Source organism: Schistocerca americana, chromosome 7, assembly GCF_021461395.2.
Source record: "Schistocerca americana isolate TAMUIC-IGC-003095 chromosome 7, iqSchAmer2.1, whole genome shotgun sequence".
NCBI classification, from domain to species: Eukaryota; Metazoa; Arthropoda; class Insecta; order Orthoptera; family Acrididae; genus Schistocerca; species Schistocerca americana.
Window position 1 is genome coordinate 108,722,018 of NC_060125.1, and position 16,295 is coordinate 108,738,312.

General features: G+C 41.6%; 1 protein-coding gene across 1 annotated transcript in view; it reads left to right on the forward strand.

The window, feature by feature from the left end:
* Positions 1-16,295, forward strand: part of LOC124621877 (AP-3 complex subunit beta-2) — a 224,259-nt gene that overhangs the window by 105,386 nt on the left and 102,578 nt on the right. The window contains exon 11 of the mRNA XM_047147343.1: positions 11,277-11,500. Within this exon, the coding sequence (XP_047003299.1) occupies positions 11,277-11,500 (224 nt within the window). The remainder of the gene's footprint in view (positions 1-11,276; positions 11,501-16,295) is intronic.

The following is a 16,295-nucleotide window of genomic DNA, read 5'->3' on the forward strand; positions in this document are numbered from 1 at the left end:
TTGTGCCTGTTTGCAGGGGACATATCTTCTTTACGGTAAGCAGCAGTATGTCTTTTCCTGCATTGTTGGAGATGAAAATTTAATTGTGATGTGTGACTGGAATTTGACAGTAAGAAATGGAAGAGAAGGAAAAATAGTAGATGAATATGAAATTGGGGGAAAGGAGTAAAAGAGGAAGCCGCCTGGTAGAGCACAATTTAATCATCGCTAGCACTTGGTTTAAGAATCATGGAAGAAGGCTGTACATGGTAAGAGACCTTCAAAAGTTTCAGATTGATTACATAATGGTAAGACATGGATTTTGGAATCAAATTGTAGATTGTAAGACATTTACAGGGGCAGAAGTGGACTTGGGCCCCAATTTATTGGTTATGAACTGTAGACTTAAACTGAGAAAATTGATAAAAGGTATGAATTTAAGGAGACAAGACCTGGATAGGTTGAAAGAACAAGGGGTCATTGAGAGTTTCAGAGGGAGCGTTAGACAATGATTGAATAGAACAGGGAAAGGAATACAGTAGAAGACGAATGGGAATCTTTGAGAGATGAAATAGTGAAAACAGCAGAGGATCAAATAGGTAAAAAGATATGGTGTAATAGAAATCCTTGGATAACACAGGAGACATTGAATTTAATTGATGTTAGGAGAAAATATAAAAATATAGCAAATGAAGCAGTTGACAGGGAATGCATTTGTAGACTTAGAGAAAGTTTTGACAATGCTGACTGGAATACTCTCTTTGACATTCTGAAGGCAGCAGGGGTAAAATACAGGAGTGAAATGCTATTTACACCTTCTACAGGAACTAGACGGCAGTTACAGAAGACGAGGGACATGAAAGGGAAGCAGTGGTTGAGAAGGGAGTGAGACGGGGATGTAGCCTATCCCCATTAACATTCAATCTGTACATAGAGCAAGCAGTAAAGGAAAGCGAAGAAAATTGGGGTAGGAATTAAAGATCAGGGAGAAGAAATAAAAACTTTGAGCTTTGCTGATGACATTGCCATTCTGTCAGAGACAGAAAATGACTTAGAAGAGCAGTTGAACAGAATTGAGAGTTTCTTGAAAGGAGGATATAAGATGAACATCAACAAAAACAAAACAAGGATGATGGCATGTAGTCAGTTTAAATCAGGTGATGCTGAGGGAATTATATTAGTAAATGACACACATAAAATAGGAGACAAGTTTTACTATTTGGACAGCAAAATAACAGTTATGGCTGAAGTTAGAGAGGATATAAAATGTAGACTGGCAGTGGCAAGAAAAGCATTTCTAAAGAGGAGTAATTTGTTAATATCGAATATAAGGTGTTAGTAACTCTTTTTCTGAAAGTATTTGTGTGGAGTGTAGCCATGTATGGAAGTGAAACATGGATGATAAACAGAATAGACAAAAGAGAATAGAAACTTCTGAAATATGGTGCTGTAGAAGAATGCTAAAGATTAGATGGATATATCATATAATATAATAACTGAATAGAATTGAGGAGAAAGGAAATTTGTGGTGCAACATTACTAGAAGAGTGGATTCGTGTGTGGACACAGTCTGAGATCTCAAGGGATCACCAATTTAATATTAGAGGGAAGTGTGAGGGGTAAAAATCATAGAGGGAGACCAAGAGATGAATACAGTAAGCAGTTTAGAAGGACATGGGTAGCAGTAGTTATTCACAGGCTTGCACAGGTTAGAGTAGCATGGAGGGCCACATAATACCACTCTGCAGAGAGAAGACAACCACAGGTAACACCGTATGATCTGGCTGCAGATTTGACAACAGTATTATCAATACTAGCTTTTACCCACAACTGCACATGCTTATCAGTAGTTTTGTTATGATGAGTATGCAACAAATAGTGTGGAAGTATGGACTGTTACATATCAAGATGGCGTCCGGTGCAGTTGGTTATAGTGAGAAAGTGAACAAAAGTTGTAGTTGTGCGGTGAAAAATGGAACAATAGTAAATTATAACTGTGAAATAGTGTATAAAGTGTGCAGTTAATTGTAGATATACTAATGCAGGACAGCGCATTTAGAAAATGAAAATGCCGAACTGAAAAAGGCGCATAATGTCCCGATTGTCAAAGCAAGTAAAACAGAGAACTGGGAGCACAGGACTAGCATGATCACAGAAGAAAGTAGTGAAAAGTACAACAAATGGAATGAACTGTGGCAATAAAAGCAGTTTCAGTGTCCTACCTACAATAAACAAGTGCTCTGAAATGGATATAAAGTCAGAAACAACAAGGCAACAGATGTTTACTAGGCTAAAAAGGCTTGGTCGTGTGAAACCTAGTGACTGTAGAAATCCTGTGGTAACAAATAACCATTTTCATGCACTAGATTCAGATATAAATGTGGAATCCACGGAGAACTATGACAACAACAACAACACGCCGAATCTATATAGTTACAAGCACATGAGTGGAAACTACCGCAAGAAAATTGAAGACAAACTCAAAGTGAAAATATTCTCTGATAGCAATGGATGTGAAATTGCAAAAATACTACGTTACAGCCATTGTATACCAGCAACTAGTATTGTCAAACCAGGTACACCCATTCAAGAACTCTTTAGAAACATAGAAACTGAAAATGATCGTCATATTGTCATCATAGCTGGAGCCAATAATGTCTATAAAAGTAATCTCCACAGTGCAACATGAGACCTTAAGGCAATACTAAATTCAACAGAAGAGAAAGCAATTTTTGTAGTCGAAATTCCACATAGGCATGACCTTTTGGAATGGTCATGTGTGAACGTGGAAATCCTAAAAGCAAACAGGTAATACTCAAAGATTTGCAGGGCCTACCAAAATGTATATTTTATAAGCCTGGACTCCTTGCAAAGAGACTGTTACATGAGACATGGCATGCAACTTAATAACAGAGGCAACTGTGCCAAAACATCAGCATGATACCGAAAGCATCTGACGACCAAGAAATAATTGCTGCTCTTCCATTCCTTCCTTGACTCAAGCAGAGCATGAAGAAATGATTACTTCTTAAGCGGCATTAGAGGTGGAAGCAGCAATTGTACCTGCACACATAACAAATGCTGCAGTAGCAGTACCTACCACACTTCATCTACAGGATTCAACAGCAGCAGAAGGTGAAGCAACATCTACATCTCCATAGTCACCAGTTGCCACAACAGTGCCTGCAGCAGCAGCAGCAGCAGCACCTACAGCACCTACCTCACTTCATCAGCAGTATTCAACAGCAGCAGCAGCAGCAGCAGAAGCAACAACCACATCTCCACAGTCACCAGATGCCACAACAGTGCCTCCACACACCATAACAGCAGTTCCATCAATTCCTGTAATAGCAACCTCACCTACAATATCATCACAAGGAGGGAAGATTAGGCATACAGCAGTAGATGTGCTACCACTCCAAGTGAACAATGTTTTAGTAAAAGGCAACAAGAGGCAGAAATCCAAAAAATAAGCCTTGTAAAAGGTTTGAAAACCAATCACCATAGTGTTCAGTGTGTAAGCAATAAGAGTGTGGATCTTAAAATATGTTACCTTAACATTTAAGGACTGAAAGATAAAGAACTTAATCATTTATTTATTTATTTATTGTTCTGTGGGACCAAATTACGGAGAAGCCTCCATGGTCATGGAACAAGTCAGTACATGAAATTATAACACGATATTAGAAACAGATAAAATGAAATATTAAAAAACATATTCAGGTGACAAGTCGTAAATTTAAATAAAGAAAATCAACAATGTAACACTGGAATTTGCTTAATATATGAGTTTGGTCTTAATAACCAGTTTGATATATTTTGTCTGAGTGAACACTGGGCTGATGAGAATGAACTTGCAGTTACCAAATGTGTTAGTATAGTAAATATTTACTGTAGGAAAGAGCATATTAGAAGTGGTGAGGCAATTTATACCAACCACTCAGTTGCACAATAACCAAACTTGACCTAAATTCCTTGTGTGATGAACAGCACTTTGAAGTTATGGGTATAATCATTAATAGTCATAAGCTAACATTAGTATCCATGTACAGATTACCAAAGGGAAGCATTAACATGTTTTTAGAAAAAATGAACATGCTACTGAGTGAATTAAGTAATATTAAATGGCCACCCTATGATATTGCAATAGGGGGTGATTTGAATGCTGATTTTGATGTTACTAAGTGTAAGGGTAGTGCTGCAGAACTAGAAAACTTACTAAGACAATACAATTTACATCATGTCAATAACAGGCCCACAAGAAACAAAGCATGTTTAGGTAACATCTTTGTAAACGTAAAGACCACTGAAAACACATGTGAAGTTGTACTGCTTCCATTCTCAGACCATGACCCTGTATCCCTAAATTATCAAGTAAAATTCCCCTCAGTAGGAACAGAGACTGATTTGGCCATTGTAGAGTCAGTGGACATTACACATCAAGTAATGACCCACCAGCCAAAATAATAATTTATAGATTTCTTAACGCATTCTTGATCCTATTTAACCATAGTATTGCCATAAAGAAAATCAAAATAACAGACAGCAGCCACAAATCCAGGTCTCAAAACAGACAAAATATGTGGTACACTAAACAGCTGACAGATAAAAAAAAGGTAGTTTTGTTACTGTACAACATATACAATAGTATGAAATCTGACTATGCAAAATCAGCCTATGTGGAATGCAGGAATGAATACAAAAAAGCCATCCTGCAAGCCAATGCCAACAGCATACATAATTCCACCAATAAATGCAAAACTGCTTGGGAAATAATTAACAGTGCTGCCAAAGGTGCTAAAAAAGACAAAATTAACATCCCACCTCTAACACTCAATGAGTTTCTTATTAATTCAGTGAAAGAAATAGGAGATACAATTTTCAAACCAGATATAAGTCCATCAGAGTTTCTCTCTCAAAATTGGGGTACACAGTCACCAAACACAAGCATGCTAACCTTCTTCAAAGTATCCCCTAGATTTGTACAAGGGGTCATAAAACAACTGAAATCATCTGATAGCTTAGATATATATGACATATCATGCAACCTGCTAAAAAAGTGTGTGATTGCATTCTGTATCCTTTAACCCATTGCATAAACAAGTGCTTACTTGAGGGATATGTTCCTGATGAATTAAAATTGTCTAGAATCGTCCCAGTATACAGAAAGGGAGATAAAGACTCTTCATATAGTTACAGGCCTATTTCAATAGTACCCACATTCTCGTAGGTAATAAAATGCATCATGTACCAGCAATTATCATCTCACTTTGAGAACCTAGGAATAATTGATGTTACACAATATGGGTTTAGGAAGAATCTGTCTACCATTGATGCAATCGACACGGTAGTCAGTTACATCCTCAAAGTTTTTGAGGACAAAGGCTTTGCTCAGGTCTCATTCTGTGACCTAAGCAAGGCCTTTGACCGTGTTGAGCACACACCACTACTAGAGAAGCTAGAATTCTATGGTATTAAAGGAAACAGTCTGACTATTAAAAGCTTATCTCAATAACCATAAACAGGTAGTTTGTGTTGGTAAGGAAATGTCAAAGATAGGAAATGTTAAAGTAGGTGTGCCTCAGGGATCTGTACTGGGTCCCTTCTTGTTTCTGATAATGATCAGTGACCTCCCCTCGTTTATTAGATCCACCACTGTATTGTAGGCAGATGATATGACTTTTCTACATAGCAGTAACAATCTTAAAGATCTTAAAACCTGTGCTGAAAATACACTCACTTACACAGCATATTGGTTCAGAGCAAATGGTTTCTTGCTAAATGAACATAAGACCGCAGATGATCTTCACTCTAAGAGACAAGCCACTATCTGATGACCCTAGTTCTGTTAAATTACTGGGAGTTTATTTAGACGAAAAGTTGTCCTGGGGCCAGCATGTAAACTATATTAGTAGAAAACTATCTAGAGTAATTTATTTATTAAGACAACTCAGAAATTGTGTGCCTGAAACGTAAGTCAGATCATCTTATTTTGCATTTTTCCAAAGTATAATATCCTACTGCATTATCTCATGGGGTAATTGTAGTCATATACATGACATCCTATTATTGCCGAAGAAAGCCATTGGGATAATTACAAATTCTTCACATAGGGCCCACGGCAAACCCTTTATGATGGTAATAAACCAGTGTGTGTGTGTTACCAAACGAAAGCGCTGGCAGGTCGATAGACACCAAAACATCCACACAAAATTCAAGCTTTCGCAACAAACTGTTGGCTCATCAGGAAGGAGGGAAGGAGAGGGTAAGACGAAAGGATGTGGGTTTTAAGGGAGAGGGTACGGAGTCATTCCAATCCCGGGAGCAGAAAGACTTACCTTAGGTGGAAAAAAGGACGGGTATACACTGGTGTGCGCGCGCGCACACACACACACACACACACACACACACACACACACACACACACACACACACACACACACACACATATCCATCCACACATACACAGACACAAGCAGACATATTTAAAGACAAAGAGTTTGGGCAGAGATGTCAGTCGAGGCAGAAGTGCAGAGGCAAAGATGTTGTTGAATGACAGGTGAGGTATGAGTGGCGGCAACTTGAAATTAGCGGAGATTGGGGCCTGGTGGATAACGGGAAGAGAGGATATATTGAAGAGCAAGTTCCCATCTCCAGATTTCGGATAGGTTGGTGTTAGTGGGAAGTATCCAGATAACCCGGACGGTGTAACACTGCGCCAAGATGTGCTGGCCGTGCACTAAGGCATGTTTAGCCACAGGGTGATCCTCATTACCAACAAACACTGTCTGCCTGTGTCCATTCATGCGAATGGACAGTTTGTTGCTGGTCATTCTCACATAGAATGCATCACAGTGTAGGCAGGTCAGTTGGTAGGTCACGTGGGTGCTTTCACATGTGGCTCTGCCTTTGATCGTGTACACCTTCCGGGTTACAGGACTGGAGTAGGTGGTGGTGGGAGGGTGCATGGGACAGGTTTTACACCGGGGGCGGTTACAAGGGTAGGAGCCAGAGGGTAGGGAAGGTGGTTTGGGGATTTCATAGGGATGAACTAAGAGGTTACGAAGGTTAAGTGGACGGCGGAAAGACACTCTTGGTGGAGTGGGGAGGATTTCATGAAGGATGGATCTCATTTCAGGGCAGGATTTGAGGAAGTCGTATCCCTGCTGGAGAGCCACATTCAGAATCTGATCCAGTCCCGGAAAGTATCCTGTCACAAGTGGGGCACTTTTGTGGTTCTTCTGTGGGAGGTTCTGGGTATGAGAGGATGAGGAAGTGGCTCTGGTTATTTGCTTCTGTACCAGGTCAGGAGGGTAGTTGCGGGATGCGAAAGCTGTTGTCAGGTTGTTGGTGTAATGCTTCAGGGATTCCGGACTGGAGCAGATTCGTTTGCCACGAAGATCTAGGCTGTAGAGAAGGGACCGTTTGATGTGGAATGGGTGGCAGCTGTCGTAATGGAGGTACTGTTGCTTTTTGGTGGGTTTGATGTGGACGGACGTGTGAAGCTGGTATATGACAGGTGGAAGTCAACATCAAGGAAAGTGGCATGGGATTTGGATTAGGACCAGGTGAATCTGATGGAACCAAAGGAGTTGAGGTTGGAGAGGAAATTCTGGAGTTCTTCTTCACTGTGAGTCCAGATCATGAAGATGTCATCAATAAATCTGTACCAAACTTTGGGTTGGCAGGCCTGGGTAACCAAGAAGGCTTCCTCTAAGCGACCCATGAATAGGTTTGCGTACGAAGGGGCCATCCTGGTACCCATGGCTGTTCCCTTTAATTGTTGGTATGTCTGGTCTTCAAAAGTGAAGAAGTCGTGGGTCAGGATGAAGCTGGCTAAGGTAATGAGGAAAGAGGTTTTAGGTAGGGTGGCAGGTGATCGGCGTGAAAGGAAGTGCTCCATCGCAGCGAGGCCCTGGACGTGCGGGATATTTGTGTATAAGGAAGTGGCATCAATGGTTACAAGGATGGTTTCTGGGGGTAACGGATTGGGTAAGGATTCCAGGCGTTCGAGAAAGTGGTTGGTGTCTTTGATGAAGGATGGGAGACTGCATGTAATGGGTTGAAGGTGTTGATCTACGTAGGCAGAGATACGTTCTGTGGGGGCTTGGTGACCAGCTACAATGGGGCGGCCGGGATGATTGGGTTTGTGAATTTTAGGAAGAAGGTAGAAGGTAGGGGTGCGGGGTGTCGGTGGGGTCAGGAGGTTGATGGAGTCAGGTGAAAGGTTTTGTAGGGGGCCTGAGGATTCCTTGAAGCTCCGCCTGGACATCAGGAATGGGATTACCTTGGCAAACTTTGTATGTGGTGTTGTCTGAAAGCTGACGCAGTCCCTCAGCCACATACTCCCGACGATCAAGTACCACGGTCGTGGAACCCTTGTCCGCCGGAAGAATGACGATGGACCGGTCAGCCTTCAGATCACGGATAGTCTGGGCTTCAGCAGTTGTGATGTTGGGAGTAGGATTAAGGTTTTTTAAGAAGGATTGAGATGCAAGGCTGGAAGTCAGAAATTCCTGGAAGCTTTGGAGAGGGTGATTTTGAGGAAGAGGAGGTGGGTCCCTCTGTGACGGAGGACGGAACTGTTCCAGGCAGGGTTCAATTTGGATGGTGTCTTGGGGAGTTGGATCATTAGGGGTAGGATTAGGATCATTTTTCTTCGTGGCAAAGTGATACTTCCAGCAGAGAGTACGAGTGTAGGACAGTAAATCTTTGACGAGGGCTGTTTGGTTGAATCTGGGAGTGGGGCTGAAGGTGAGGCCTTTGGATAGGACAGAGGTTTCGGATTGGGAGAGAGGTTTGGAGGAAAGGTTAACTACTGAATTAGGGTGTTGTGGTACCAGATTGTGTTGATTGGAATTTTGAGGTTTTGGAGGGAGTGGAGCTGGAAGTGGGAGATTGAGTAGATGGGAGAGACTGGGTTTGTGTGCAATGAGAGGTGGTTGAGGTTTGCTGGGAAGGTTGTGAAGGGTGAGTGAGTTACATTTCCGGAGGTGGGAAACCAGGAGATTGGATAGTTTTTTGAGATGGAGGGTGGCATGCTGTTCTAATTTGCGGTTGGCCTGTAGGAGGATGCTCTGAATAGCCGGTGTGGATGTGGGAGAGGAAAGATTGAGGACTTTTATTAAGGATAGGAGTTGACGGGTGTGTTCATTGGCTGAGTTGATGTGTAGGTGAAGGATTAGGTGGGTGAGGGCAATGGATTGTTCAGTTTGGAACTGGTATAGGGACTGATGGAAAGAAGGGTTGCAGCCAGAGATGGGAACTTTAAGTGTGAGGCCTTTGGGGGTTATGCCAAATGTCAGACAAGCCTGAGAAAATAAAATATGCGAGCGTAATCTGGCTAGGGTGAAGGCATGTTTGCGGAGGGAATGTACGAGGGCAGTTCAATAAGTAATGCAACACATTTTTTTTCCGAAACAGGGGTTGTTTTATTCAGCATTGAAATACACCAGGTTATTCCCCAATCTTTTAGCTACACAACACTATTTTTCAACGTAATCTCCATTCAATGTTACGGCCTTACGCCACCTTGAAATGAGGGCCTGTATGCCTGCACGGTACCATTCCACTGGTCGATGTCGGAGCCAACGTCGTACTGCATCAATAACTTCTTCATCATCCGCGTAGTGCCTCCCACGGATTGCGTCCTTCATTGGGCCAAACATGTGGAAATCCGACGGTGCCAGATCGGGGCTGTAGGGTGCATGAGGAAGAACAGTCCACTGAAGTTTTGTGAGCTCCTCTCGGGTGCGAAGACTTGTGTGAGGTCTTGCGTTGTCATGAAGAAGGAGAAGTTCGTTCAGATTTTTGTGCCTACGAACACGCTGAAGTCGTTTCTTCAATTTCTGAAGAGTAGCACAATACACTTCAGAGTTGATTGTTTGACCATGGGGAAGGACATCGAACAGTATAACCCCTTCAGCGTCCCAGAAGACTGTAACCATGACTTTACCGGCTGAGGGTATGGCTTTAAACTTTTTCTTGGTAGGGGAGTGGGTGTGGCGCCACTCCATTGATTGCCGTTTTGTTTCAGGTTCGTAGTGATGAACCCATGTTTCATCGCCTGTAACAATCTTTGACAAGAAATTGTCACCCTCAGCCACATGACGAGCAAGCAATTCCGCACATATGGTTCTCCTTTGCTCTTTATGGTGTTCGGTTAGACAACAAGGGACCCAGCGGGAACAAACCTTTGAATATCCCAACTGGTGAACAATTGTGACAGCACTACCAACAGAGATGTCAAGTTGAGCACTGAGTTGTTTGATGGTGATCCATCGATCATCTCGAACGAGTGTGTTCGCACGCTCCGCCATTGCAGGAGTCACAGCTGTGCACAGCCGGCCCGCACGCGGGAGATCAGACAGTCTTGCTTGACCTTGCGGCGATGATGACAGACGCTTTGCCCAACGACTCACTGTGCTTTTGTCCACTGCCAGATCACCGTAGACATTCTGCAAGCTCCTATGAATATCTGAGATGCCCTGGTTTTCCGCCAAAAGAAACTCGATCACTGCCCGTTGTTTGCAACGCACATCCGTTACAGACGCCATTTTAAAAGCTCTGTACAGCGCTGCCACCTGTCGGAAGTCAATGAAACTATACGAGACGAAGCGGGAATGTTTGAAAATATTCCACAAGAAATTTCCGGTTTTTTTAACCAAAATTGGCCGAGAAAAAAAATGTGTTGCATTATTTATTGAACTGCCCTTGTAAATAAAACTTAATGGGGTCGTTGTGGGGGGTGTTGTGAGGGTGACATGGTATTAGAAGGTGGAAAGTTTAACATGAGGTTGAAATGAAAATGAAAGATAAAAATATATGGGGAGAGATAAAGGTGAACTAGAAAGCAACTGGAGATCTGGTATGAAAAAAGGCGAAAAAGTGTTGGTTAAGTTGATCCTGTGGTGAACTTGGGTTGGTAGACAGCGATGTGCATAAAGGTTAGGTGGTTGTGTTGCCGCTAAAACACGTTAAAGGACGGAGAAATTCGGGAAAATTTCGAAAAAACGTATTAAAAGGAGTGGTGTTGTGGTGAAAGATTACGAAAATGGAGCTAACAATTGTCTGACGAAGAAATAATGACGTTAAAACCTGTGGGGAGCGGCTAAAATGATCAGTGATGTGCGAAGCAGCTAGCAGCAATAAATAAATGGATAGTGAATGGTGAAAAGCTGCTGGAAACCAGTTATCAAGCTGAAAGGTTGATCTTGTTTAATTACCTGACATTGCTGGAGATTGGAAGACCCGCAAATAACTTACATTTGCAGTCAAAATTATTTATTATTTTTCAGAAGCTGTTGTGGCGGAAAGTGTGGTGGTGATCAAGAAGCTGCTCCAAACGGGGCAGCCTGGTGAACACAGAGATATCATTGTGCAAATGGCAAAACTTGTGGATTACATCAGTGTTCCACAGGCTCGTGCTTCAATCCTATGGCTGTTGGGAGAGTACTCAGAAAGAGTACCTCGTATAGCACCAGATGTCCTAAGAAAAATGGCTAAAACATTCATCACTGAGGTATGTAATTAGTATAGCAGAAGTGAACTGCACAGATATAGTCATTTTTGTGTATTGAAATTTATCCTAGAATACTGTTTTTATATCGAGTGGGGAGGGAGGAGGGGAATATTGACACTTATGCTACAAGAATATCTACTTGCACACATGCACATGCAGAATACTTTCAGCCCATTACAATTTATAGATGCAAACTTGCATGCTTCTAGCACATAAAAGACACACATTTTGTTGACACAAACAGATCTTTGTCTGCCCTCATCCTCCTTGCAACTGGTAGATTCTTCTTGACCTGGCGTGTGGTTGACCTGCCATTCACAAACATATTGCCATTTCCTCCTTGAGGACCGAGCGAGGTGGTGCAGTGGTTAGACACTGGACTCGCATTCGGGAGGACGGCGGTTCAATCCCGCGTCCGGCCATCCTGATTTAGGTTTTCTGTGATTTCCCTAAATCACTCCAGGCAAATGCTGGGATGGTTCTTCTGAAAGGGCACGGCCGACTTCCTTCCCCCATCCTTCCCTAATCCGATGAGACCGATGACCTCGCTGTCTGGTCTCCTTCCCCAAATAACCCAACCCCGACCTCTTCCTTGAGGAAGGAACTAATACCGGGTGGTTATAATAAAACTTTCTCTATGTAACACATTATAACATGGAAACTAATTACTGTATGAGAACCAAACATGGTAGCATTAATGTCAAGGGCTTGAGGAAGAGGTATAATGTAGAATCAGTACAATTGAAACACTTTTAATGTGCTGCAATGGTACATCATACATTACATACCGGTACCATTACTGCTACAAAAGGGGCCAATATGGTGCCCATCAGTGTCCAGAAGAGTCTGAAAGCACAGGATTGCATTCTGCACAGCAGAACGAAGCATGTCCATAGGTATGCTGACTACCTCTCTTGATATGCAGCGCTTCATATCAGCACATGTGTGAGTTTTTCCCGGGTGAACACTGTCCTTCAGGTAGTCCCACAACCGGCCAAGCATTTGGAAACAATCGGCTGATAATTCGATCATTTCCAGGTGTGTTTCGGAGAAGCTATTGAGTTTTTTCTCTCCTGTAGGGCGGATATAACATGCTGGCTAAACATATCACAGTAATGCTGGCCAGTCACACTGCACATCTTCGGTCCTTGAGTGCCAACCTCTTTAAAAAAGAAGCTGTGAAGCCACACCATACAGTGACGCATTCACCTTACAGAGGAACTTCATGCACAGTGACTGGAGGTGAAGATCCCCACACTCCACGATTCTGTTTGTTCACCTCACCTGTCAGAGAAAAATGAGCGTCATTTGTTCATAAGATGGTCCAGGGCCAGCCCTCATCAACTTCAATCCATGCGAGAAAGTGGAGACAAAGTCAACACGTTGTTGTGTGTCCTGTGGCACAAGCTGCTGTTTGATATTGATCTTTCATGGATACCATTTGAGAATGGTTTGAAGCACCTTCCGTACAGTGGAACATGGGATGTTCAACTGTCGTGACACATCACACACACTGCCTGACAATCGGGAATTGCGCGCAGCGCTGTCTGCCATAGCAACAACAATTTCATCAGCCAGTCGTCGGCCTCTTCATCAAATCAACTTCTTCATCATGCTCTGCACAGCAGGTGGTGAAAGAGGACCCTTCCATAATCCATTCAGCTGGCGATATTCTCAAAGTGCAGCTGCTGCATTAGTGTTGTTTAGATAATAGAGCTTCGCCTATAATACCCTGCTCATTTTGTCCAAGTTCATGTTGACACATCAACAAGTGCACTGCGACTGGTCAGATGTGAGAGACTATGAATCAAAATGACTGATCACAGCACCTGGTGGCCGTAGTTGGAACTGGACGGTGATGCTGTGAGGAATGGAAATCGTGCATCCCATACTCTGGACATTAACACTACCATGATGGTACTGATATGGTAATTAGTTTCCGTGTTACAATGTGTTAAATAGGGAAAGTTTGATCATAACCAACCAGTACTTCCAAAATCAATGCAGAGTTTTTCCTGCCTTTCAATGTGTGCATCAACAGTACTTCGTCTTTCATCTCATAAGGATAAGTACTGACCATCCATTTGATCTCCTTGTAATTTTTTCAGTTTTCTCAAGTGCATTTTCCTTTTATATACCTCTCTTTGAGACTAAGCTGTGTTTGGCGTAGTGTGGATATCAGAAATGCCAGTCATATGAAAGCCCTCTCTTTCTTTTTCTCTCTCTAAAAATAACTGGAAAAGTAATTGGATAATTTCGTATTGGGTAGAAATCACAATGAAATCTACATCTGTACAAGTATATATATCAATTTTAAGTGTGTGGTAGAAATTATTTTTAATTTTACCATGCACATAAGATGATGAGCAGACTTGACTCCTACACTAAGGTTTGTGGTTGTTGCTCCATATTGGGCTAAAAGATAGGAAGGGTTAGAGAAATTGTTAAATGGTCTGGACACCATCTTAGCTAAGAATATGGGTCAGATAAACAAGTTCAAGGCAAAAGTGTTGAAGAGCTGTGAAACAAAAAACTTGGACAAGGCAGTAGTAAAAATAATTAAAGTAGTCTTGTATCAAGAATGGATGAAGCAAGGGAGATATCGTAAGTAGATTGGTGCATATGAAGAAAGATTTCCTTTGTGAAAGGGAATTACTGTTGCCAAATATGGATACGGAACTGTCTGGAGCATGACATTATATAGAAATGTAGGGATGACCTTGACAAAACTGGAGAAGAAGGAATTGTAAGCATTGGAAATGTGCTACTATAGAAGAATATTAAAAATTTAGTTAACAGGAATGAGAGAGAATAGATGAGGAAAGAAGTCAACAAAACAACTTCAGCAGGAAAAGGGGCAGATTAGTGAGATTCTGCTGTAGCATCCAGGAATAGTGTAATATACACTGGTGAGTGGAAATATTATGACCAGCAGCTTGATAGTGTCTTGGTTCACCTTTGGAATGCAATAAAGCAGCAATTCTGCATGGCATGTATTTCGTAAGGCCTTTGTTGATTTCTGGAGGCATGTGGCACCATCTATCCACAGGTCACACAAGTCCCATTAATTATGAACTAGTGGCTGGTGGGCAGAAAGTTGGCTCCTGATAGCATCCCATGATTCTGGCCGTGTGACAGGGACAGTTATCATGCTGGAAAATGCCATCACCATTAACGAAGACATCAAGCATGGGGGTAAGCAGGTGGCCCACAATAATGTTCATCTAGTCCATGGCTGTCACAGTGCCCTTGATGCCTGCCACAGGTCCCCTGGAAGCTTATGTAAATATCCCCCATAGCAATAATACTTCTGTCAGCCTGACTCCGTGATGCAGTGCATGTTTCAAGCAGCGATTCACCCGAATGAAGGTGTATCCAAATGCGGCTATCAACCTTGTGTAACAAGAAATGAGGTTCACTTGATCAGGTGACATGTATTCATATATTTGTGGTCCAGTCTCAATGACCCCGTGTCCACTGCAATTGCAATTGGTGATATTGTTGGATCAACAAGGGAACATGTAGGGGTCGTGTGCTGATTAGCTCCATGTGCAACTAGATGTGCCAAATGGTGTGCTCTGAAACACTGCTGCCTGTGCCCGTATTGTATTCTGTCATCAGACCTGCCACATGTCACCACCTGTCCTGTGTTACAGAGCAGGTGAGGATCTGATTTTCGCTTTGGGTGATGAGCTATGTACATTTCACCTACTTGTGGTTTCACTTTCCTTCAAGCAAGAGAAGAATTACTTATGACAGTAACAGTGATTATGTGTATCTGAGGTGAAAATTCATCATTTGAACCAAGATATGGACAAGAGCCTGGATATCTTACTTTTTATGAGCAGTTGCCCACCATTGATCTATCCAAGTATGGTGCCTGGCCCGATCTAAATTCTCCTTGTCAATCAGTGTTCCTTTGTACATTCCAAACACTTGTATGCCTACTGATCATCATCATCATAATTTATAACAGGTATTTGTGTAAATTATTACGTAATTGGAGGCTCATGAAAGAAAATTTTGTTTGTGACAAATACGTGATGATGAAACAGATAATATTGCTTGAAATTCCTGAGTTGGATGTGTGTTAATGTAACATAATGGAGACTTAAAGAAAATGAAATAAAATTAAGGCTAGAGAAAGCTTTCTCTATCAGGAAAAAACTAATGGTGTTGTAATTACCAGTGACACTTGAGACACCAGTGTATAGCGCAACATTTCATTTGTGGGTAATACAGTGGGGACATGTTCTGGGTTATGACTGTCTTGGTTCTTACATATACAGCTATATTTTCTGGCATTTAATAATAGTGGTAATAATTTTCTTAAACATAAAATCATCTCATATCATCCATAAAAAAAATTAATATAGCTCTGAGATCAAAATACATTTTGTATTTGCTAATATGGGATACTTTCAATCATGTTTACTAGTTTTTGTGATATTTTTGATCATGTTTACTATTTTTCTGATATTCCAATCATATTAAATTCATTGCAGGTAAATAAATTTCATACTTCATAATATGAAACTGAATTGTTTCAACAGAAAAGAAAAGAGGCAGTTCATTTGTGAATTTAGTACTTGTTTATAGGTTCTATGAATATAATAATTTATTTTGCATGAAGGCATAGAGCCCTTCTAGTGAATGACATGAAATTTTAGTCAAAATTTGTGTAAGCTTGGACTTTAATTAGGTAGTAGGAAGGGCTGTGACACATGTTAGGAAAGGAATGTTTGTTTTTGTGAACAATTTATGGTTTTGTCTTGAGTAATAATTTATAATTTCA